This window comes from Ursus arctos, unplaced genomic scaffold (assembly GCF_023065955.2).
Source record: "Ursus arctos isolate Adak ecotype North America unplaced genomic scaffold, UrsArc2.0 scaffold_3, whole genome shotgun sequence".
In the NCBI taxonomy this organism is placed as follows: domain Eukaryota; kingdom Metazoa; phylum Chordata; class Mammalia; order Carnivora; family Ursidae; genus Ursus; species Ursus arctos.
This window is the reverse complement of record NW_026622985.1, coordinates 15,901,066-15,924,349: the sequence shown is the minus strand read 5'-3', so window position 1 is coordinate 15,924,349 and position 23,284 is coordinate 15,901,066. Positions and strand designations below refer to the sequence as shown.

At 43.2% G+C, this 23,284-nt stretch overlaps 1 protein-coding gene across 1 annotated transcript in view; it reads left to right on the top strand.

Moving 5' to 3' along the window:
- SLC26A4 (solute carrier family 26 member 4) overlaps window positions 1-3,126 on the top strand; it is a 50,428-nt gene extending 47,302 nt beyond the window's left edge. Inside the window, exon 22 of the mRNA XM_057304064.1 lies at window positions 827-3,126. Within this exon, the coding sequence (XP_057160047.1) occupies window positions 827-850 (24 nt within the window). The 3' untranslated portion in view covers window positions 851-3,126. The remainder of the gene's footprint in view (window positions 1-826) is intronic.
- Window positions 3,127-23,284: the final 20,158 nt, after the last annotated feature.

Here is a 23,284-nt window from a genome sequence, read left to right as displayed (position 1 = left end):
CTGCCTTCGGCTCAGGGCATGATCCCAGGGTCCTGGGATTGAGTCCTGCATCAGGCTCCCTGCTCAGTGGGGAGCCTGCTTTTCTCTCTGCCTGCCGCTCCCCCTGCTTGTGCTTTCTCTCCCTCTGATAAATAAATAAATAAATAAATAAATAAATAAATAAATAAATAAATAAATAAAACCTCTTAAAACAAATTGGAACTTAAGAAGTTGCCACATTACAGAAATAATTCCTGATTGCCACATAAACTAATGGCATCGTTATTCAAGTAACAGATAAAAGGATCATTCAGGTAGGGCTCCTGTAGGTAGCAAAGGAGTAGAGTGGAATGGTTTTGAGGGTAGGAGCTGTATTTTTATTTTTAATTTTTAAAATTATTTAAATTCAATTAGCCAACATAGAGTACATCATTAGTATCAGGTGTAGAGGGTATGAGCTTTAGAACCAGACAGATATGTGTGCCAGCCCCGAATCTGCTAATTACTGGCTGCACAGCCCGGGGAAAATTATTGTCCATGTCTTCATTTCAGTTGCTTCACGTGAAATGGAAATAGTAACACTTCACAGAGTTGTGAAAATAAAAAGATGCATATAAAAGGACAACAGTCTCTTGTACATAGTAAGTGCTCGATAAACAGTACTTACGGGTGTTAAATAAATCTAAGAATGATGAGGTACAAAATTAAGTTTTTACCCTACACACACCTAAGATGAGTAAATGTGAACAACCCAAACTATCAAGTCACATTTGTAAAAAACACAGAGCGTGAAGACTAAAGGAAAATTCATTTGTATGAACACTTGGTTTCCCCTTCGTTTCCACAGGCTATGCGTAGTCTTGCTTCCTGAAAGTGGGCTCAGGAGGTCGCGATAAGCCAGGACTGCAAGGCAGACTTCACCCACCGATGTCATTCTATGCAAACATTTTCTGCATTGACTATATCTTTGGACTTGAAATACTCATTCTCTTTCCATTTGATTTTTAAAACTCTTTGATTTTTTTTTAACCTCTTAGCCAATGAAAGAGAACCACTAAGATTTTTATTTCAAGGCTTTTTTTATAAAATAAATAGCCTCCTCTAAAATGTGCAAAATGGTGAGGAGAATGATCCAGGTGAGTTAGCAATGTCCAAATCTGCTGATGTTCTGCTCCTGTTGCCCCACAACGGGTTTGCTAACAGTGTTCTCGGGGGTACTGGTGAACCTCCGTTTAGTCCGGTAAGTGTGCCCCGACAGTGTCTGTGAGCAGGTAAATCAGGAAGGGTTATCATAAAGAGAACTCCATTCCTGACTGACCTGGACACCCATGAGCTGCAGGGGTCACAGGGTAGGGTTACACTGATGAGTAAAGGCAGAAATCTCATTATTAACGCATTTATCAATAAAAGTCTTCAAAAATCACCTTTAGTAAATACATCAACAAAGTTTATAAAATCCAAACTTAGTACTTGATAATCAGTGTGATTATATGTGACCAGATATGTAACCAGAGTACAAAATTAAAAAAAAAAAAACAACGTTCACTTAAAAGCTACAGAGCCAGGCTGATCTATTTTAGAAACACGGATTCAAAGAAGCAAAGCAATAAGATTATTGTGGTTTGTAGAAGTCATTTTTTGATATGATAACTATCATGGATCACAATTAAGATTAAATAAAATATATGACGGACTCTCCCTAGCTTAAAAACGCAGCTTTAATTTATCTTAGTTTATAGAAATGGTCATCGTGTACAGGTCTATAGAGGTATGGTCTTTTTAAAATCTAACACAAAAATTGTGTTATTTTGAACAAAAAATTTTGATATGTTTATAAGACTGAGTTTATATTTTGCTCTAAAACTTTAGCAGCATGTAAAATAGGTGATCTTTAACAGAATTCTGACTACCTTTCCAAAAAAAAAAAATCTAAAAAGTGAACATCCTGTATATAAATCTATGTTTAAAATGAGTTTTTTAAGACAGAACATTCTAAATGAACTTAATACCAAAAGAAAAACGTTGGTTTGGAATATACACATTATTGAAAATACGTAGGTTTTTAAAAATCCATATTTTAAACCAGAACATTTTATATCTTTTATTTTTACTTAACCTTTTCTGAGTGCCAATGATTTTCTAGGTATTATATATAATATATAGACCTTAGTCCTGAGGACTATTTCCGGATATTTCACACTGGAGTTATTGAAGCTGTACTTAATTTCTAGGGAGAAAGAAATACTCAGGTCCTCAACTAAGACACTGTTTTGCCTGGTTGTGATTTATATTGTACCTTTGGCACAAATGTGTGAAATTCCCAAATGTGTTTGGCTATCCAAAGGCAGCATGTCTTATCCCTGTTTCTTAAATACAATAGAAACAAGTTATCTACTTCTGAAGGATTATTATCAGTGGTCACATCAAGCTGGTTAACTGGAAGCATCACCGTCATTTCCCCTTACCCAAATCGTTCTGCATGTCGGAACTTGAGTTGCAGTGGATTGCAATGGTACAATATTTTTTCATTCATGGGTTGTACTGGCCTTCACTGATTTAGAACAGATGTCTCCCCTGTTGGGAACAACCGAACCAGGATTATAATATTATCCCATTTCCACATCAATGCCTGCCTGTTACAGCAACAAATCTTCTGAGAGTGAATATAACAGTCTTGCAGAAAATGGATGAATACCTCTGTTTAATAGAGGAAATACACACTGCCCCCCCCTTTTTTTAACTAGTTGAAAGAAATACCAAAGTTCCATTTTACAATAAGGCTAGAGTTTCATCAGGTCTTGGGTCCACTTGTGACTATTACAAGACCACAGTCTGACTTGTTTCCCAAGCACACTCTAGGAATACTGTCTTTTCTGTGCATTTTGTGAATAGTAACCATACTTTTAAATCTGTTTTGTCAATGGAAATTTTACTTGAAATTGAAGTTTTCTTTTGTTACGTTTTTAACCTGTAGAATAAGATTCCGGTGTTGTACATGAATTCCAATGAAAAAAATCAAACATGTACATTTGGAAAAATCTGCACATATTTTTTATTAAATGTAAAGTAGCCTTTCAAACTACTCTGATGTGTCCTTTCTGAACAAAACTATTGAATATAATAAAAATGCTACATTTTAAGTTTGCCATTACTCTCATCAGCCATCCATCATTTTGCTGTATTCTTTATAGCTCCACTTCTATTTGTTTGTGTGAAATGTCTTTTTGTAAAGACTTTTCAATGCAATAAACAATGTTACAAGTAATCTCAGTTAATTCTCTTAAGATTTTATTTATTTAGTGGAGAGAGAGAGAGAGAATGAAAAGGGGGGAGGGGCAGAGGGAGAGGGAGAAGCAGACTCCCCACTGGGCAGGCAGTGAGTCCAATGCAGGCTCAATCCCAGGACCCTGGGATCACGACCTGAGCTGAAGGCAGACGCTTAACCGACTGAGCCACCCAGGCGCCCTAGTCTCAGTTAATTCTTGTAATTCTTACCCAAGTATTTCCAGTTTCTTTTGTGCAATGATTTTCATTATTTTAAGCCAACTTTTTTTCAAAAGATTTTATTTATTTATTTGAGAGAGAGAGAGAAAGAAATCACGAAAGCGGGTGAGGGGCAGGAGCAGAGGCAGATCGAGAAGCAGACTCCCCGCTGAGCAGGGAGCAGCCGAAGGCAGATGCTTAATGGACTGAGCCACCAAAGCACCCTTTAAGCAAACTTTCACACTGGTACAACATATGTACATATCAAAAAGATATAAAGTATAATGTACTGCTTGGGGAATTTTCACAAAACAAGGACACCAGTATAGCCAGCACCCAGGTCAATAAGCAGAACATAACCAGCAGCCCAGAAGCCCTCTCAAGCTCCCTCCCAGTAACTGCTCCAAGGCTAACTACTAACACCTGTGTGATGTCTAAATGCGCTGTCTTGTCTGATCAGATGTGAGCCCCCAAATTGGGGCAAGGATCGGGTGGAACCAATGGCATGGGAGGTTGAAAGAATTCACTTGAGGAAGAACAAAGGAGATAGAAGAAATTTATTGAATACACCCCAAGGGAATGGCAGACAGGACAGCAGAGGAGAGGCTCTCTGCCATGAAGCAGTGAGGGGGGGGCTGTTTTAAGGGGAAGAGGTATGCCAACATATGGAATCTTCCCTTTTTTGGTAACTGTGCCTAGTTGTAAGGAGCCCATTGGTTAGTTAGGGCCTATGGATATTTTGAGGTGGGTCGCTTGATGGGCCTGCCTGTATTCAGCCAGGGAGTCACTATGCGCCTTTTCTACATTCCATCACTCAAGCCTGTTTCCCTAAAAGCAGCCTCCACAACTTGTTTTTTTGAACTTCAAATAAAAGGAATCAAACACAATTATTTCTTTTTTTCCCTCCTCTTTTGTGTCTCGCTCCATTCAACATTACAATCAGCATTACTCAATAACATGAGATCCATGTTATTGCACCTAGCAATCATTCCTTCTCACTGCTGTATTCTGTTGTCTGAGTTTACTACCACTTATTTAACCATCCTACCGTTAGTGAACATTTGTGCTTTCATCTTTTGGCTTTCTCGAATAGTGCTTCCGCAAACATTCTCTTTTTGTTCTGCTTTTTGGTGAACGTGTGCACACAACGCAGTGAAGTACCTGCCGGGAATGGATTTGCTGGCTCCCGCACACACGTTCTGCTTCGGTAGGTACGACAGTAGATGTCTAGTATCTGTAACAGACTATTTTCCAAAGCATTGCACCAACTTACACTTCTTTCAGCTGTGAAGTTAGAGTTCCAGGTGCTACACTTTTTTGTCGACACTTGGTTTTCTCCATTTGAGCCATTCTTTTTATTTTAAGATTTATTTATTTTTTGAGAGAGAGAGCATGAGCGGGGGGCGGGGGGCAGAGGGAGAGTCCTCAAGCAGACTCTCTGCTGAGCACAGAGCCCGACATGGGGCTCAATCCCAGGACCCTGAGATCATGACCTGAGCTGAAAGTCAAGAGGATGCTTAACCAACTGAGACACCCAGGGGCCCCTCCATTTGAACCATTTTTGTGGGTGTGCAGTAGAATCATACTATGGTTTTAATTTGCCTTGTGCTAATGACTAAAGAAGTTGAGTGTCTTCTCCGATGTTTATTATTATTTAAATACCCCATTTTGTGAATTGTCTGCCTAAGCTATTTGTCAATTTCTCTTTTTGGTCATCTGCCTTTTTCTTATGGCCTTGTAAGAGTTTACGTGGTAAGGATACAAATCCTTTGTTGTGCAGGGGCCAAAGGCAGACCGCCCCAAAATGGGCCACTTTGGCATGAAGAATATTTTTGAGTTAAAAGCAATCAAAACCCAGCAGATTCAGGAAAAGCTCTTTATCTCCCCCACAATTGCCTGAAAGAATTTAGATAGAAGACCTACTCCGGGAAGAGAGCTATCACCATAGATAACTACATTATGATTTGAACTACGTAGGGTAGACAGGGAGAGACCTAGCAAGGCGTATTCGATCAAAGTCTTCTGTGTTCCATTGTTTCTGAGTGGCCCCGCAAAATTTAACAATCATTTACGCTTTTTCATTTTCCTGTGAATTGCATTCCATCCCTTCGAGGCGCCAGACTCCTACCCCCTTCTCCTTAGTTCAGAATGACCTCTTTTTGTCTGATTGTCTTTGGAATCTCCATGTCTGTGTGGATTCCCTATATGTACAAAATTAAATTTAATTTTCTCCTGTTAAGCTGTCTTACATCAAGTTGATTATTAGTCCAGCTACAAGGATCTTGAAGGGCAGAGGAAATTCGTTCTCCCCAGCAGGTAGAAATACGTATTACAAATATTCTATTTGATGGGAGCAAAAGGAGCAAAGGTTGGACTTTGCTGCAGCCCACAGTCTCCAGGTAGGATTCCTGAAGCACACAGATTGTAACACTCCTAGAGCTCCCTCAAGGACTCTCTTTAATGTTTTATCACTATAGCTTTTCTCTGGTGTTACTTCCCTCTGATAATCATAAACATCCCCCACCCCAGGAAAGAAGTTAGCAATCATCCTTCAAACATATGACCCACTGATATACATCTGAAGGGTCTTATGACTAGTGTCTTACTAGACAGTAGTAAATAACCTTATCTTAACAGCAACTAGCCCCTCAAGGTCCTGGAAACCTTGCTTCCAAATTCCTTAGAGACTTACGCTATCTGTAACCCCCACTAAGCAAAAAGTATATAATCAGTCATTCCTCACAATCCCAGGGCAGCCTTTCTGCTCACGGGCCCTGTCCCCATGCTATAATAAAAGTACCTTTTTGCACTGAAAACTTCTCAAGATTTCTTTCTTGACCATTTGCTCATGGCCCCACATCATATCCTGTGTATTAGCTTTTTACACTTAATCACTTAATCATGCCTTTTTCATTTTTATGTAGTTCAATTTATCATTTTTCACCTTAATGGTTAGCCTTTTTTTTTTCTTGGTATATGGTTTAAGAAATCTTTGCCTAAGATAATAAAGATATTTTCCTATGTTTTCTAATAAAAACTTTATTTTACTTCTCACATTTAGACATATGTCGAGTTGCTTTTTGTATGTGGTGTGAGGCAAGGAGTGAAGAGTGCTGGGTGTACAGTAAGTGCTTAATAAATATTGCTGGAAGACGGAACTAAGCTGCGGTGATGCTAAACAAGGCCAATATAGTTTGGGAATGGCGATCAGATTAGTGTACAGTGATTCAGAGTTTCCTGGGCTTCTAGGCCTATTCCTGGGGCCTACCACAGTTCACCTGCCTTGTCTACCGGCTCGCCCTACAGGTTTCCAGAAAAGGGGCTGGGGATCCCCTTGAATGCACACAGAGTTTCAGGGAGATGGAGGTCCTCCTAGACTCTATACTCATTTTGAATCTGCTGACAAAGGTAGCCCACTTCATCCTCTTATCCAGGGACATCTTTGGGCCTGGACACAGAGGAACTGTTTTTGCATGAGATCTAGCTTGAAGGTCATCCCCAATGCACTGTTTAAGATCAAGTGCTCCACTATTCTGAGTACCCCCTGCCCAACTTAAACAAAAGAAAACTTTTTGAAATAATTATAGATTCACAGGAATTTGCAAAGAAATGTACAGCCAGGTTCCCCTGTACCCCTCACCTAGCCTCCCCCAGTGTTAACATCTCGCATAACTATAGTAAGTACAATATACAACTCATGGCATTGATACTGGTACAAACCATAGAGTTTATTCACATTTTGCCAGTTATACATACACTCATGTGTGTGTGTGTGTGTGTGTGTGTGTGTGTGTGTAGCTCTATGCAGTTTTATCCCACGTACAGTGCCATGTAAACCCCACCACAATCAAGATGCTTAACTGTGTCTTCAGCACAAGGTTCCTTCTGAGGCCCCATTTTAAAAAGCACTCAGGGGCTCCTGGGTGGCTCAGTCATTAAGCGTCTGCCTTCAGCTCAGGTCATGATTCTAGAGTCCTGGGATCGAGCCCCACTTCGGGCTCTGTGCTCAGTGGGGAGCCTGCTTCTCCATCTCCCCCTGCCTACCTCCCCCCACCCCAGGCTCATGCTGTCTCTAAAAAATAAATAAAATATTCAAAAAAATTAAAATAAAATAAAAGCACTCCAAGCAGAGACACACCTCTTCACATTGCACTACTCCCAAACTTAAGGCCAAACAAGGATATCCTGAGTCCTTGTTTCGAGGAGCACTTCTGATAATATATTTCCCGCAGCCTAGATAAGTTGACCACCTAATATTCTCTTTAAAGAATTTGTTCACAATTTTTTTTCACTTTTACTCATTACTGTCCCAGTCATGGAGGAGCTCTAGACCTCTCTGCAGGAGCATCTGAAGGTCACCAATGGTACAAATCCTTGACCGACCAGTGTTACAAGTTGGTGGAGACTCTTCAGGAGGGAGACCAGGTATGGCTCTTATCTTACTTCAGCTGCTGTAACCAATTACGGCAGGCTAGGTGGCTCACACGGCAGACGTTTATTTCTCACAGTTCTGGAAGCTAGAAGTCTGAGATGAGTGTGCCAGTGCAGTCAGGTTCTTGGCGAGTGCCCTCTTCCTCGCTGTCTTCCTGTTTCGTCCTCGCCTGGCTAGCCCTCTGGCCTCTTCTTGTAAAGGCACTAATCCCATCGTGAGGGCTCCACTCTCCTGACCTCATTACCTCTCAAAGGTCCCGCTTCCAAATACCATCCCTTTGGGGTTATGGTTTCAACACGTAAATTTGAGGCAGACACATTCAGGTCATTGCCGCGCTCTTTGAAGCACCTGTGAACGAGGGGCGTTGCCACACAGCTGAGGAGGGGCTCTGGTCTTCGCGTGTTGATCAAAGCCGTCAGCCCTACCCCTTCCACGTGAATTCACTTCCTTGCTCTTCCATTTGTGATGATTCCAGTGCAGCAGGATCCTCGAACCCGTTCCCCCAAGTCTACACCATATCCAAAAGGAGGCTAGAGCGTCCTTCTCTACCCTGGCACGGAAGTATTCAGGGGAACAGGAGATCTGTACCATTAGAACACACCTGTGAGCCCAAGACCTTTCTCCACTTACGTGAGTAAGGAAGGCAAGAGGTGGTGAGCAGTGAGGCTGGGGTGGGGGTGGGGAACTGGGCCAGGTTATGAGGGGCCTTGTGCAGCACATTAAGGAGCTTGGATTTTACCCTCTACTCTGGTAAGAGATAAAGGCCAAATGGCTGGGTCACATTACCTAGCTAATCCAATCAGCTGACCCGGACACCTAGAGATAAATTCCGAAGGTGAAATTAAAGTAGAGATGAATGAAGCTTTGTTGTTTAGTTTCCAAGGAGAGAGTGACAGGTGAAAATGGACATATTAATTAGCTTCTGTGACTTAAAAAGCTTGTTTAAGGGATGTGATTTTTATTTCTCCGGTTTATCCTTAAGGCAATTTTAGTATTCTGTTATCTATAACGATAAATGTAATCATAGAAGTAATGAGGAAAACATGTGCTATAGTAAAACATTTAAGGCAGACGTAGATCCTGATTTGAGATGGTAGAGTTAACACTCCTTACAGACATGTGGCTGTTTCAGTGTGGAAGTCCCTGTCTTTTCTCGTGTTACTTGCTTATAAAAAACAAAACAAGGGGCGCCTGGGTGGCACAGCGGTTAAGCGTCTGCCTTCGGCTCAGGGCGTGATCCCGGCGTTCTGGGATCAAGCCCCACATCAGGCTCCTCTGCTATGAGCCTGCTTCTTCCTCTCCCACTCCCCCTGCTTGTGTTCCCTCTCTCGCTGGCTGTCTCTATCTCTGTCAAATAAATAAATAAAATCTTTAAAAAACAAAACAAAACAAAACAAAACAAAAACAAACGAAAAGAACTTTTGGTCCCTAAAACAAAGGAAGATGTGACTGCTTAATATTTCTGTTTAAACCAGCTGTTAAATGTCTGTGACGAAATACAAGGTCTGGAAAACCTTGGAAACCACCTCCTCCCAAAGAACTCAAGGCCTTGAACCTTTGGGAGCGATGTTTTGCTCTTCTCTTCCTTCCCTTCCCTTGTCTGATGGGTGGTTGGCCTAACCAGAGACACAGCCAACCACACAGTGAGGAAGCTCGGGATAAAAATCTAAAATCTATACTCGGGGAGAGACAGTATGGAGGCCAAATCTGCATGCTTACATAGTGGAAGCTAGTTTTTTTAGTTTCATCTGCCTTTTCCCCCCTTTTTTCAGAACTAGTTTTTCCATCAGTTCCTTCCTTCCTTCCTTCCTCCCTTCCTTCCTTCCTTCCTTCCTTCCTTCCTTCCTTCCTCCCTCCCTCCCTTCCTTCCTTCCTTCCTTCCTTCCTTCCTTCCTTCCTTCCTTCCCTGTGCACCTATGTTGTGATAGGCACAGAACTAGAAGCTGGGTGTATAGTATGTGGTAAACCAAACAGAACAGACACAACCTCTATTCTCATGGAACTTCGAGTCTAATAAACAGCTAAATATTCAGTAACTATATGACGACTATTTGAAGAGGCTTGAAGGCGACAAGTAGAGGGCAGACTGGGATAGAGGAAAACGGGGGTGGGAAGGCTGTGCACCCTCCCTGAGGAGGTAATATTTAAGGAAAGAATTAGCATGCACAGATCTGTAGGGAAACTGTCCAAGCAGAGGGAACGGCATAGGGAAGAGCCCGGAGGCGGGAATGATTTCAACAGAGAAGGGGGTTATCTGGAATTGAGAGATCAGCAGGCTGAGGTAGGGTCCTAAACACTCCAGAATCTGTACTAGAAAGGCACTGAAAGACTTTCAACTGGGGGGTGGTCAGTTTTGTGTTTCTGGAATTTTTTTTTTTAAGACTTTATTTATTCATTTGACAGAGAGACAGACAGCCAGCGAGAGAGGGAACACAAGCAGGGGGAGTGGGAGAGGAAGAAGCAGGCTCATAGCAGAGGAGCAGGGAGCCCAATACGGGGCTCGATCCCAGGACCCTGGGATCACGCCCTGGGCCGAAGGCAGACGCTTAACGACTGAGCCACTCAGGCGCCCCGTTCTGGAATTTTGACAGATACACAGACTTGTTGGTTTCTGCGTGCAGCTAGCTCTGAAGGGATACCTGAGGATCTGGTCACTTTGGTTGCCTACAGGCCAAGGAACGAGGTGGCTGGGGGACAGGGTGGGAGGCAGAAGTTTTACTATGGACCCTTAATTAAGTTCTGACCTTGGAGGTATCCTATATATCCCAAGACTGGAAGCAGGAACAGGAAGCGGCTGCTGCAGATGTCCAGGGCAAATCTGAGACATACTTCGGGAAACTCGGTGATCAGACTGTGAGAGTGAGGAAGGGGGAGGCATTAAGATAATCCCTGTTTCTGAATTCAGGATTGAGCAACTAAGTGGATAGTGATGATAACTGAAATTGGGGAGAAGTGAAGAGGGACGGTTTTGGGGGCATGGACAGTTCCAGAATTTCTACTTAGGAGCGGCTTAGGGGTAGTCAGCTAGGTGGAAGTAGAGGCTGGAAGAGATGGGTCTTAAATATGCATTTGCATTGCATTTCTATCATCAGGATAGGTTCAGTTACACCGCAGTAACCGCAGATATACACACAACACGCACACACCTCAGAACTAAAAAACAGCAAAAACCTCAGTGACTTATACAACAGTGTTTTTCTTTTTTCTTTTTCCTCGCTCCAAGTTAGCTACAAGGCTAAATGCCTCTCTGGGCAATTTTCCTGCACGTGATGGCTCAGCATTCCAGGCTGCTTTGATCTTAGGAATCTGCATCTCAACACATGATAACTTTGGGACAAAGAAAGGAGGGGAGGGAGACAGCAAAGAGAATTGTGCACCTGTTCCTCAATATTTCCAGGCAGATGCAATATGTGTAACTTCCCCTCACATTTCCGTGTCTGCAGTAACTGCCTTCACCAAGTCTAACTGCAAGGAGATGGATAAACATAATTCTCCCAAATGTCTAGGAAAGGAAGGAGGGCTGGAAGTATTGGTAAAGCTCCAGTGATGTCACTATGATACTTAAGTAAGAATGAAAAAACTTCCAAAGTGTGTATCAAACAATGGGGTACATTAAAAAGAAGAGGGCGCCTGGTTGGCTCAGTCAGTGGAGCGTGTGACTCTTGATGTCACGGTGGTTACGTCTGAGCCCCATGCTGGGTGTAGAGACTACTTAAAAAAAAAAAGAATGGGGTACAGGTTATGAAGAGAGTTGAAATGTGGGCTATCAATGAGCACTCCTCTCTCCACCGTTAGTTTGTGTGTGTGTGTGTGTGTGTGTGTGTGTGCGCGTGTGCCTGGGGGGGCGCCCAAGAATCCCAATTTTGGATACATTAAATTCAAGAAGCCTCTAGACAAGTGGAGGTGTCAAATAAGCAGCTAAATGAGGAGGTCAGAGGACAGGGCTGGGCTAGAGATAGAATTTGGGAGATTAAAAAGTATATATCTACATTAGGGCCCGAAAGGGTGAAGTCTAGGCGAGTGGCCGATGGCCTGTGTGGTTGGGAATAAGATGGTCTAAGGAACATCAGAATTCAGAAACGGTTGTGGACAGAACCCTGCTGACAACCACAATCAAAAAGGGGTCTGAAAAGGAGACTGAGAAGGAACGATCACAGAAGAAGGGGAGAGTCCAGAGTGATGTTGTTACAACCAGGGGGAAGAGCTTTGAAAGATAGGTCTGTTTCTACTCTTGTCCAAGCAAACTCCCCCGCCTGTATGACAGATCCCGGCTCCTTCTGCCTCTCAATTCCTGTCTCTGCACTGAGTCAGATCTATCAGCACTTAACATGCTCTAGTGACGTCACTGTGTCTTTTACGGGGTGGAAAGGGCAGGGGGTCTCTGTGGGGTCTCTTTTACAAGAGGACTAATCTTACTATTCACGAGGGCTCTGTCCTCAGACCTGATCACCTCTCAAGGCCCCATCTCCTCATACCATTATCTTGGGGGTTAGGATTTCAACATATGAATTTGGGGGGAACATGAACATTCAGATCGTGGTAGTGCTTTAGGTCACATTGCCCTGCTCGGTTTCCCTCGAGTCACTTACAGTTCTACACTTGACCTTGGGCAAAAGGCCAAGAAGCGATACAACATTTACAATTCTAATTATCGTTTACTTGTATACTGGGGGTGTGACCCCATGACCCCACATAAAGCAGGCTACAAGAAGATATAAGGAAAGCTTAGTTGGTAGAGGAGATGAGGATTGGGGAGCATATGCCGTGGTTATTTCCTCTGAAAGTATCACATTTTCAGCAACTCTCAGATAGTGTGTTGACAGGAGAGTCGTGAACACTATGACGAAAACCTTGGGGCAGGCAGACTGAAATTCCGACTGCGAGGCAGGCAGGGAGGTGAGTCAAAGGTTGGCACCTTTATGAGGGCTTGCTGTCTCATCAGCCAAAGTCGTGGGGCTCACCATGCCCCTGACGTGGCCCCGGGACAGAGAACTCGATGCTATGACCTGGCTACAGCCTTGAGACAGGATCTCGTCCACCTCTACATTGCAGGGCCTAGAACCGTGCCAGCGAAATAGCAGGTGCTCAGTAATTACAGAATAATTTTACATAAGCTGATAGAAATAATTATATAACATACCTGACTTCATTACTTATACAATAAATAAAGTTGCAAATGTTGCCGACAGCTTATTTAGATTCGGGCTGAAAACCACCCAATGATTTGGACGTGAGCTTCACCGGTAACCTCAGTGGGAGTGTTTGCAGTCAGGTGTTGGTAAAATGGCCGGATTGCAAGGAGGGAAGAGCATGGGAAGCGAGGAGTGGGGCTGGGGAGACTGCTCTTTCCAGAAGCTGGCGGCAAAGGGAAGAAAGAACAAGACAGTGAACCTGAGATGCAAAATGAACAGTTTTGTTTTGCTTTAAAAGGTAGAGACTTCAACATTCTTTGTGTGTGTGGAGAACAGAGCCAGTAGAGAAAGAACCAAAGATGGAATGAGAAAGGAGAGCGGGTGGTATGTGGACAGGAGGAGATTGGGCACTCACAGAACCCGGAGTTCCCTCCCCCCCATACAAAGGAAGTAAGGCCAGGATGGGGTAGAGGTCAGGAAGCCGAAGGGGTGGGCCTGCCAATGGCCTTTATTTTCTTTCTAAGCATGAAGTGCAGAAACATCACTTCCCAAACTACTCTTTTCAATTTTTCCTCTTATCCAATTCTGTTCCCCGTTTGTTTACAGATCCTCTTTACTTCTGCCCTGTTGGGCTTTGTCTGTCACCCCCTCCCTGCTCTGGATCGGCCTGCAGCCTCTGGGCCTTCAGCTGGCTTATCGTGTGACCATGGCCAGTTGTCTGGGATTGTCCTGCTCTTTGATACCCAGATGGCAAAACCTTCCATCTTATGAAACTAGGAATTCCAGACTTTTATCTGATTTCCCTAAGTATTAGTGAGGATTCCCATGGAGTGTCGGCACATTTCACAAACCCTATCACCCTACTTCTGAAAGCCTGTTCCAATTGGTGTAATTATTCAGCCCAAAGATGGACACAAACCTCTCCCTTAATTCCCAAACATATAACTAAGATATCTGAAACAAGACTGTATGTGAAGGCTTGGAGACAACAAAGGGAATGACAAGAAAGAAAAGTAAAAAGTGTTGTAACCCAAATGCCCAGGCCATTCTGTTCTTGCTCTACCTTGAGATCATTTTCTCAGATGTCAGAAAAGCTTATCTAATTGCAAAAGCACTGTCGATATTCCTTATCACAAAGAAAAACTTGCTGAAAACCCTATTTGAACTCTTCTGCACTTCCAAGTTTGTCCCTACATCAACTGTCCGTTCCCCCCTCTGTCCTTCCAGAAGTTTCCTCCCACAGTGCAAGGAGATCTCTGGTCTTTAGCAGAGCCCTTTTGCAATCATACCCAGTTCAGCAGAACGAAAGCTGGAGGAACAGATGTCTACAAAAGCCCCAGTTGTTATTCAAGCATCACACCACCACTCTTGGAAACAGAACAGGAGGTTTTTCCCAAAGTTTCTGTGAATCCCCAGCATCCCAATCTCCTCGGGTCTGGGAAGCAAACCAGAACATGTCTGACTTGTAACTGTTTTAGACGATCGCTTTAGGATATTATGATGACTCAAAAGCTTAGTTTTGGGGCAAACTTGTATTGATATCTACGTATGCACAGTGCCTTATCACCACTGCAGTATTATTTCTGCCTCATCATGTAACCTCCAAACTTAAGAAGAAATACAGCGAATGTGGGAGATTTTATTTACCTGTGGCTGGTGCCACCTGGTGGACATCGTCTCCTAAAGCGCTTGCTGTCTAGGGTTTTTATCTACCCTGCAAAGGCAGTGATGGAGATGAAGGCGGCTGAAACTCAGGAAGTTACTGTTACGCTGTGTTACATGTGATGCTGATCTATTTAAATTCGTTGGCTAATTTAATCTCCAAAACAATACTGAGCGGTGGGAATCACTATCCCCATTGTGCAAAACAGGCACACTGAGACAAGGAAAGCTGGAGAGTTGTCTCTCAGGAAGTAAATGGCAGGGCAACAATTCTAGAGTCCAAGCCCTTTAGCTACCCAGCCAAACGACTGAGTAAATTCTGTTAATGAAAGAACTCAGTACAATGTGCTTATATATTGGAAGGTGTGGTTTAGCAGCTAGGGGTGGCCGAAGACGACTTCTGTACGAACAGGTTCCGAGGAAGCAGCTCAGTTGTCCCCTGAGGCATTAAGAAGGGGCCAAAGAAACGTCCTGCCCTGGACACTGGGCAGACAAGGTTCATTCCTCTGTGTCCTAAAGTCCTCTGGTGTCCACAATGCAGGCGGGCCAGGCCTGCACATTTCATTGTCTTTCTTTGTGAGAGATAAGCAAATACTCACAGTAAGTGGGATCGCTGAAGACGATTACTCTCCCTCTGCACACATCCAGTTAGAAAGCTCAGACTCTTTTCTGGCAATCTGGAGTCTTTATTCCTGACAAAGGGAGAGTGTATCCCTCTCCAGCGTCTCTGTGAGAAGTTCAATGCACAAGAGGGCCTTTTTTTTTTTCCTGTGGAGTAGACCCTGGGTGCTGTCAGGGCTTTTCTATGTAACTCGGGAAAATTAAGTCATTCCCAGATGTCTTAGTCAGCTGGGACTGCCGTAACAAAACACCACAGACGGAGTGGCTTACACAGCAGAAATGTGTTTCCTCACAGTTCTGGAAGCTGCAAGTCCGAGGTCTGGGTGCCAGGGAGGTCAGGTTCTGGCGAGAGCTCTCTTTCTGGCTCATGGAGCCTTTCCTGGGTGCATGTACGAGACGAGAAAGCAAGTTCTCTGGCATCTAAGGGTACTAATCCTATCACAAGGGTCCTACCCTCAGGATGTCAATCTAATCCTTACTGCCTTTTAGGGGCCCCACCTCCAAACATCATCACATTGGAGGATAGGACTTTCAATATATGAATTTGGGGAGGGCACAGATATTCAGTCCATAACATTCGGCCACTGGACGACCCAAATTCACTTCTTTATCGCATGCAAAGCACATTCATTCCATGCCAGCGACTCTGCAGTCTTACCTCATTCCATCAACTCGGAAGTCTAAAGCCCAAAGTCTCAGCTAGGTATCATCTAGATCAGGTGCGGGTGAGATAGGCTCCATCCTGAGGTAAAATTCCTCTCTGGCTGTGAACCTGTGAAACCAGACAAGTTATGTGTTTTCAACATACAGCGGTGAGACAGGCATAGGATAGACAAGGCCATTTCTAAAGGGAGAAACAGGAAAGAAGGAAGGGGTGATGGGTTCCAAGCAAGTCCAGAACTTAGCAAGGTAAATTCCATTAGCTTTTGAGGTCGGACAATAAACCGCTTTGGTTCACTGCTCTGTCCTCCAGGCCCACTGAGGTGGCGGTGTCACCTCACCCCCATGTGGTAGAGCAGCCCTGCCCCTGTGGCTCTCTGTGGGGGCGCCGTGTTTGCAGCTCTGCCGAGCAGTCCTGCTCTTGGAAACCGAAGTGGAGGCAGCCTCACCGGTGTACTTGGGGCCTGTGGTGGGAGTGGCAGCCTTGCTGATCTCTGAAATCACCTGTGCAGTCCTTTTTCCCTTTTCCTGAAGGATCGCGTACACACCCACGGCCCAATAGCTCCATGGTCTCATCCTGTAGGATCCAAGGCGTCCAACAGCCTCTCGTCTTCTCTGTCCCCTTCAGTTCACACCCGCAGTGACTCTGTTGGTACAATCCCACCTCTACGTCTGGCTTCTGTTGGGATGGCTGATGAAGTCTGCAAGTTGCTGCCCCCGTGATCTCTGTCGGATACTGCTGAGCCCCACCTTTGGTGTGTTCTCTTCAAAACAAGCGTTCTCATTTTATGCAACATGGATAGGCTGAGACTTTCTCAAATCTTCACATTCTGGTTCCTTCTTGCTTCATTCTTTCTTCATCTCTCTCATTTTGCCTTTCACTATGAGCAGTCAGGAGGCACTAAGCTGCTCTTCTCTTAGTTGCTTGGAAATCTAAGCTAAGTATCCAATGTCGTCACTTGCAAGTTCTACCTTCCACGAAACACTAAAACACAATCTAGCCAAACTGTCACCTTACAATAAGGATCGCCTTTCCTCCAGTAAACATACTCCTCTGATAACGTGTGCATATGTCTGCGACCTCACCAGAATCACCCTTAATGTCCATATGCCTCGTGTGCACCTCAAAGTTCTCCCAAACCTACTTCCACATATTTGGGTATTGGATATAGCAGCACCCACTTCCTGATAACAAAATCTGTATGAGTCAGCTCGGGCTGCCATAACAGAATACGGTAGACTGGGTGCTTACACAGCAGAAATGTATTTCCTCACCATCCTGGAAGCTAGCGGTCTGAGAACAGGGTGTCAGGCTCTGGTGAGAGCTCCCTTCTGGCTTTCTTCTCACTGTGTGCTCACATGGCAGTACACCACTGCCTAGATTCATGAATCGCCGTATTTGCCTTCCCCACGTGTCTGTATGCCTATCTAGCTATCGACTTGTTGTTCGAAGTATCTCGTGGACATCAAGATCTTCTACCCCTGTCAGCATGCCTCTCCTAACCAAAATATCATTATTACTTTAAGAAAATAGTTCCCTCATATTATCACCTTTTAGCCAATTCATACTGACCTTTCTGCAATATCTTTATAGTTGTTTCCCTCTGAGTTTGGATCAAATGAAACTTTAAGCATTTCATTTAGTTGGTATAGCTCTTCAGTCTTATTAATGGAGAAAAGTCCTCCTACACATTTCCCCCCCATGACATTGACTTTTTGAAGAGGCAATGTGATAACGATATTGTGACCATATTAACTCTTTGAGATACACAAAAATGTTTACCGATGAAATGGGGGAAATGCCGTTACAAAAATACAATGCGTAATTAACTGGCCTCAGGTTTATTTTTATTTTTTAAAGATTTTATTTATTTATTCGACAGAGATAGAGACAGCCAGCGAGAGAGGGAACACAAGCAGGGGGAGTGGGAGAGGAAGAAGCAGGCTCATAGTGGAAGAGCCTGATGTGGGGCTCGATCCCATAAGGCCGGGATCACGCCCTGAGCCGAAGGCAGACGCCCAACCGCTGTGCCACCCAGGCGCCCCTGGCCTCAGGTTTAATTTAACTTCTTACCTGAGTGGAATGAGAAAGCTTATCTGTTGTAGAGATTAACATATTGTTACATGGTAATAGTATTAGAAAACACTATATGTTCACAATTCTAGAACTCTGCCTAAATTTACCATAATTTAAAACTGATGTTCATTGATGGTTCAGCTCATCAAAATATGTGGGTGAAAATTTTTAAAAATCCAACTAAAAAAAATCCTCAAACAGTACAGAAAAATATAAAGTTGCAAGAATCACTCAAAATCAGTCTATCCATAAATAACTATTATTAATACTAGGTAAACAGCATATGCAGCTATTTATACATCTATTTGGAGAGATAGGCAGCAATACTTTTATAAAAATAATCTGGTACTCTTGGGGCACCCGGGTGGCTCCCTAGGTTAAGTGTTGGCCTTTAGCTCAGGTCATGATCCCGGGGTCCTGGGACCAAGCCCCACATTGGGCTCCCTGCTCAGCGGGGAATCTGCTTCTCCCTCTCCCTCTGCTGTTCCCCCCAACTTGTGCTCTCTCTCTCTATCAAATAAATAAATACTAAAAAATAATAATATGGTACTCTATATTCGATGCAAGGCCTGTGTGCCCATTTGTTGCCCTACCTCTGCTCCATCAGTATTGCTCGGGTTTTGATCCCAACAAGCTGCATATCCCAGGCTCCTGTGTTGGCTGATATCCGGCTGGTCATTAATGGAAGACTGTTGGGACACTAGAGGGCACAAGAAAGGGAGAGGGGAGTGGTATGTTCTTGACAACAGTTGTGTTTTTCTGCCCCACCCCCACCAGATTCAGCTGCTTTTTCCCTTTGTCCCTTCAGCCTATGGGCTCAGTGGCTTCTGGCTCTTACATTAATCACCGGGTTATCTCATTGGTCATATCTGGCTTCTCAGCTTTTCCATTACCTGTATAATCAATTCCTTGCACCAAATTCCCCTCACTGAAAATACCTGAAGCAGTTTCTGGTTAGATCCTGACTGCTCTATGATAGATGCTATTTTTAATGAAAATATTCTACTTTCAATGACTTTTACTTGAATTTAATTCAACAAAAGGACATGAAGTAGAAAACTTTTCCTTTAACACGAGGGGTGTTATGCTCCAAAAGCTCTTTCTAGGTTAAGAAAAGAAATTATGAAAACCTCTCAGAAGTTGGAATTGTTACGCTTAATATTTTTAACTGCTTTTCAATTTTAGAAGTAAAAGCAGACAATTCATGAAAAACGAGTACTCACATGCTTTCTGCGACCTCTTCACAATTGTTTAGTTATGTTTATTTTGTTCAGGTTTATAACATTCACATTCTAGAAAACACCATTTCCACAGTTACCCAGTACTAGTAAAGTTACATATTTAAACCAGCTCTATTTCACTAGAAAGCAAGTTTCACACAGCCAATGCGGGTTACTTGCTTTGTTCACAGATATATTCAAGCAACAAGAAGAGTGTATGGCACAAATAAACACTGGTTGAATACATTATTTCCCAAAATTATTCACTTTCTTAAGTTTTAAATTAGAATTTCCCTGCTAATGGGCTGGATTACATTGCTGTATATGTAGATATGTATAAACACACTCTTACACATAGTTTTTTTCTCACTCAAAGAGAAGCTCAGCCATGTAGAGCTGTTCGAGTTTCTTTGGGTCTGAAGACCTGGGCTACTGTCTTCAGGCATCATATGTTCTCTGCTTATTTTATTGCACGAACTCTGAATGTTGGTGTGATGAACTGTCATGAATTCTTTACAATCCTAGTGGTCGGTGCCCTCCTACCATAATTATTTTATGTTGGAAGCTTTTGTTTAGTTGTTTGCCACATTTGTGGGCAGAAGTTTTAAATGCGTCTTTCTATTTTCCCAGGGCCATGTTATTTTTGATGATATTCTTCAGTAAGCCAACAAATATTTTGTGAGCCCCTTCCGCTACATAGCGTGTATTATACGAATATAAATGGCCAATGGACCCTGTCCTCAAGGGGCTGGTCCTGTAGGGTAGGTAAAACAAACCGGCTGATAGAATGTGAAGTAGAGAGTCAGGCCTTACGAGAAACGCAGCACCTGGATGTTTTGAAGAGACAGTAATTACCAAGAGGAATGAAGGAAATGAACACTTATAGAAGGCCTGGTATTGGCAAGTAATAAGGAGCCTTCATAGATGTCACCTCCTTTCATCTTCAGAATAATTCTGCAAGAAAAAATGATCATTATCCTAATTTCCCTGATACAGATATTAAGCTTCAGTAACTGTCCAAAATAACACAGGGAGAGATGAGATTGGAACGCAACTCTCCTGATTCCAAAGCTCATTGTCTTTCTCTACTATATATATTACCTGTTGCTAGAATGAATCAGAGAAGGCTTGATGGAAAGAGTGGCCCATGAGCAAGTGCCTTGATGGGTAGGTAGGTTTAAGGTAGGAGGGAGAATTCCAAATCTAAGCCCAGCATTTTCCTCAACTGAGGTATAAGTGGGTGTTCAATCTACTGCCAAAAAATTGTTTTTGTTCATTTGGAGACCCAGTTCTGAGGAGGTAGCTATTACCAATTACAGGAAAGAAACTTCTAGTAGCCTTGCTGTTGAGTTTCCTGGCATTCTTTGGTCTTAGATATCTATCTTCTTCCTCATCACCCCTTTTGCACAGCCACACAAGAATTAAGTCCTCCTGGTGTTAAGATTTATCCTTCCTCTCAGACATTTCTAGAATAGTATAAATTCTTCAAAACACCCATGGGGGCTATAAAGCAGTGGTTTTCAAACTTAAGTTCCAACTCATTAGTGAGTCATAACCAGCAATTCGTTTTAAAGGGACAGAGAGAAAAGAAACAGCAGAGGGAATTGCGTAAAGGGTAAACATAGTTTTATGACACATGTGTGATCTGTATGTGGGTTTGTGTTATGTACTGGGCTATGATGTAAAAAATATATATATTTTTAAAGATTTTATTTATTTATTCGACAGGATAGAGACAGCCAGCGAGAGAGGGAACACAAGCAGGGGGAGTGGGAGAGGAAGAAGCAGGCTCATAGCGGAGGAGCCTGATGTGGGGCTCGGTCCCAGAACGCCGGGATCACGCCCTGAGCCGAAGGCAGACGCTTAACCGCTGTGCCACCCAGGCGCCCCTAAAATATATTTCTGATAATGATAGACATTTTTTTAAGCAGTAATAGGGCCTATTTACAAACCATGTATACCAGGGAAGCGTGAAAGCCCTTTCTAACTGGCATGAAGTAGCAGCTGGGCTTAGGGTCAGGGAGCCCTTGGATGAAGGCTTTCTCAGGTCTAGGGAACAATATCACTGGCTGCTTGCTAACAAACATGGCGTAGCTATCAAGCAGTGTAATATCCTACGAATTCTTTCAAGAGTGAGCTTAGTAGAAATGTTGAGAGAAAAAACTAGGCAATTATCTCTTAGCAGAGGCTCTGGAGCGAGGAGTAGGCCTATCCAGCTCAACGATTACCCAGTGCAAAGTCTGCCTTCTCAGAAGAGTAGAGAGGCTGCAGGACCTCTCTAGAAGTCCTCCCATCCAATTGGTTATGTATATTTCCAGGACTCAAAGGATGACAGTGGGGGAATGCCTTCAATCAGCAATATTCAGTCCTTCGAGTCTTTACTTTCTTCTTATTCCCTGAAATTGTCTCTTGCCCAGTTTTTGACAGTGTTTGGAAAGCTGGCTGCCATACTTGATAAGGCTTGGCTGTGGTAATGTGTTAGGGCTCAGTTTCAAGAGCTGGTAGGGAGAGGAGGAAACTGGGACTGTGTGGGGCTAGAGTTAAGGCTGGCTACTAACCCAGTTTGAGGGGCAGATCTCTCAACTGATTCCAATACAGAGAAGTCAGAATCTTAGCTAAACATCAGTTTCGCTTTCTGTGTCAGTATGCTAATGGGTTCAAATCAGCCCTACTGACCCTATCTTCAAAACCTATCTCCAATCCATTTTTTATAGGTAATAATAAAATCATAGCTAACATTTAATATTCATTTAAAGATGTGCCAGCTGCTATCCTAAGTATTATCTCATTTAATCCTAACTATCTCCTTAAGAAGCAATGACAATAGGGGCCCCTGGGTGGCTCAGTTGTTAAGCATCTGCCTTTGGCCTAGGGTGCGATCCCAGAGTCCTGGGATCAAGTTCCACATCAGGCTCCTCTGCTGGGAGCCTGCTTCTTCCTCTCCCACTCCCCCTGCTTGTGTTCCCTCTCTCGCTGGCTGTCTCTATCTCTGTCAAAAAAATAAATAAAACCTTAAAAAAAAAAAAGAAGCAATGACAATAGTAATTACCCTGGTTATAAGAACTACCCTTTTATGAGGGCTTACTGTGTGCCAGAGGGTACTAAACACTTTAGATTGATAAAAACATTTAATTCTCACAACTCCAAAGACAGGTACTATTGTTATCCCCATTCTACAAAGGAAGGGAGTCAGCCACAAAGATTAGGTCATCTGCCTAAAGTCTCACAGCTGGGAAATGACAGCACTGGGCTTGGAACCCCCAGTCTTTAACTCTCAAGTTCATCTACCTAATCACTATATTCTACTGCCTTTCCCATCTACTTCTACTTAAACTTTTTTCCTTACAGATATATTTGAGAGAATGTGTGCGTGTGCACACCAGGGGGAAGAGCAGAGGGTGAGGGAGAGAGAATCCCAAGCGTACTCCGCGCTAAGCACAGAGCTGGACACAGGGCTTGATCTCGTGACCTGAGCTGAAACCAAGAGTTTGATACTTAACCGACTGAGCCAGGTGCCCCTACTTATCAAACTTTTTAATATATAGTGGACACTATTCTGATCAGTTCTTCTCCTACTAACAGTTTATTCATACTAACTAACTAGCATTTGGACCTCACAGCGATTTCTGGCTTCCTGGTCAACTGTTCTCTCTCTGTTTTTTAAAAAGATTTTATTTGTAAGTAATCTCTACACCCAACATGGGTCTCAAATTTAATAACCCCAAGCTTAAGAGTTGCTCACTCCACCAACCGAGCCAGCCAGGCGCCCCGGTCAACTGTTCTTCTCTTATAGGTAATAGTATTGATTCCCTTCCCCCGCCCCCGAACTGAAGTTCTGCTCATTTAAAAAAAATATATCTTGCTGAACTATGTTGTTTATATGATTAATATATCATGCTAGGTTTTGTTTATGTACTTTTTTTGTAATTAAAAAAATTTTTTACGTGAATGCCACGCCATATGTGGGACTTGAACTCATGACCTTGAGATCAAGAGTCACATGCTCCACCAACTGAGC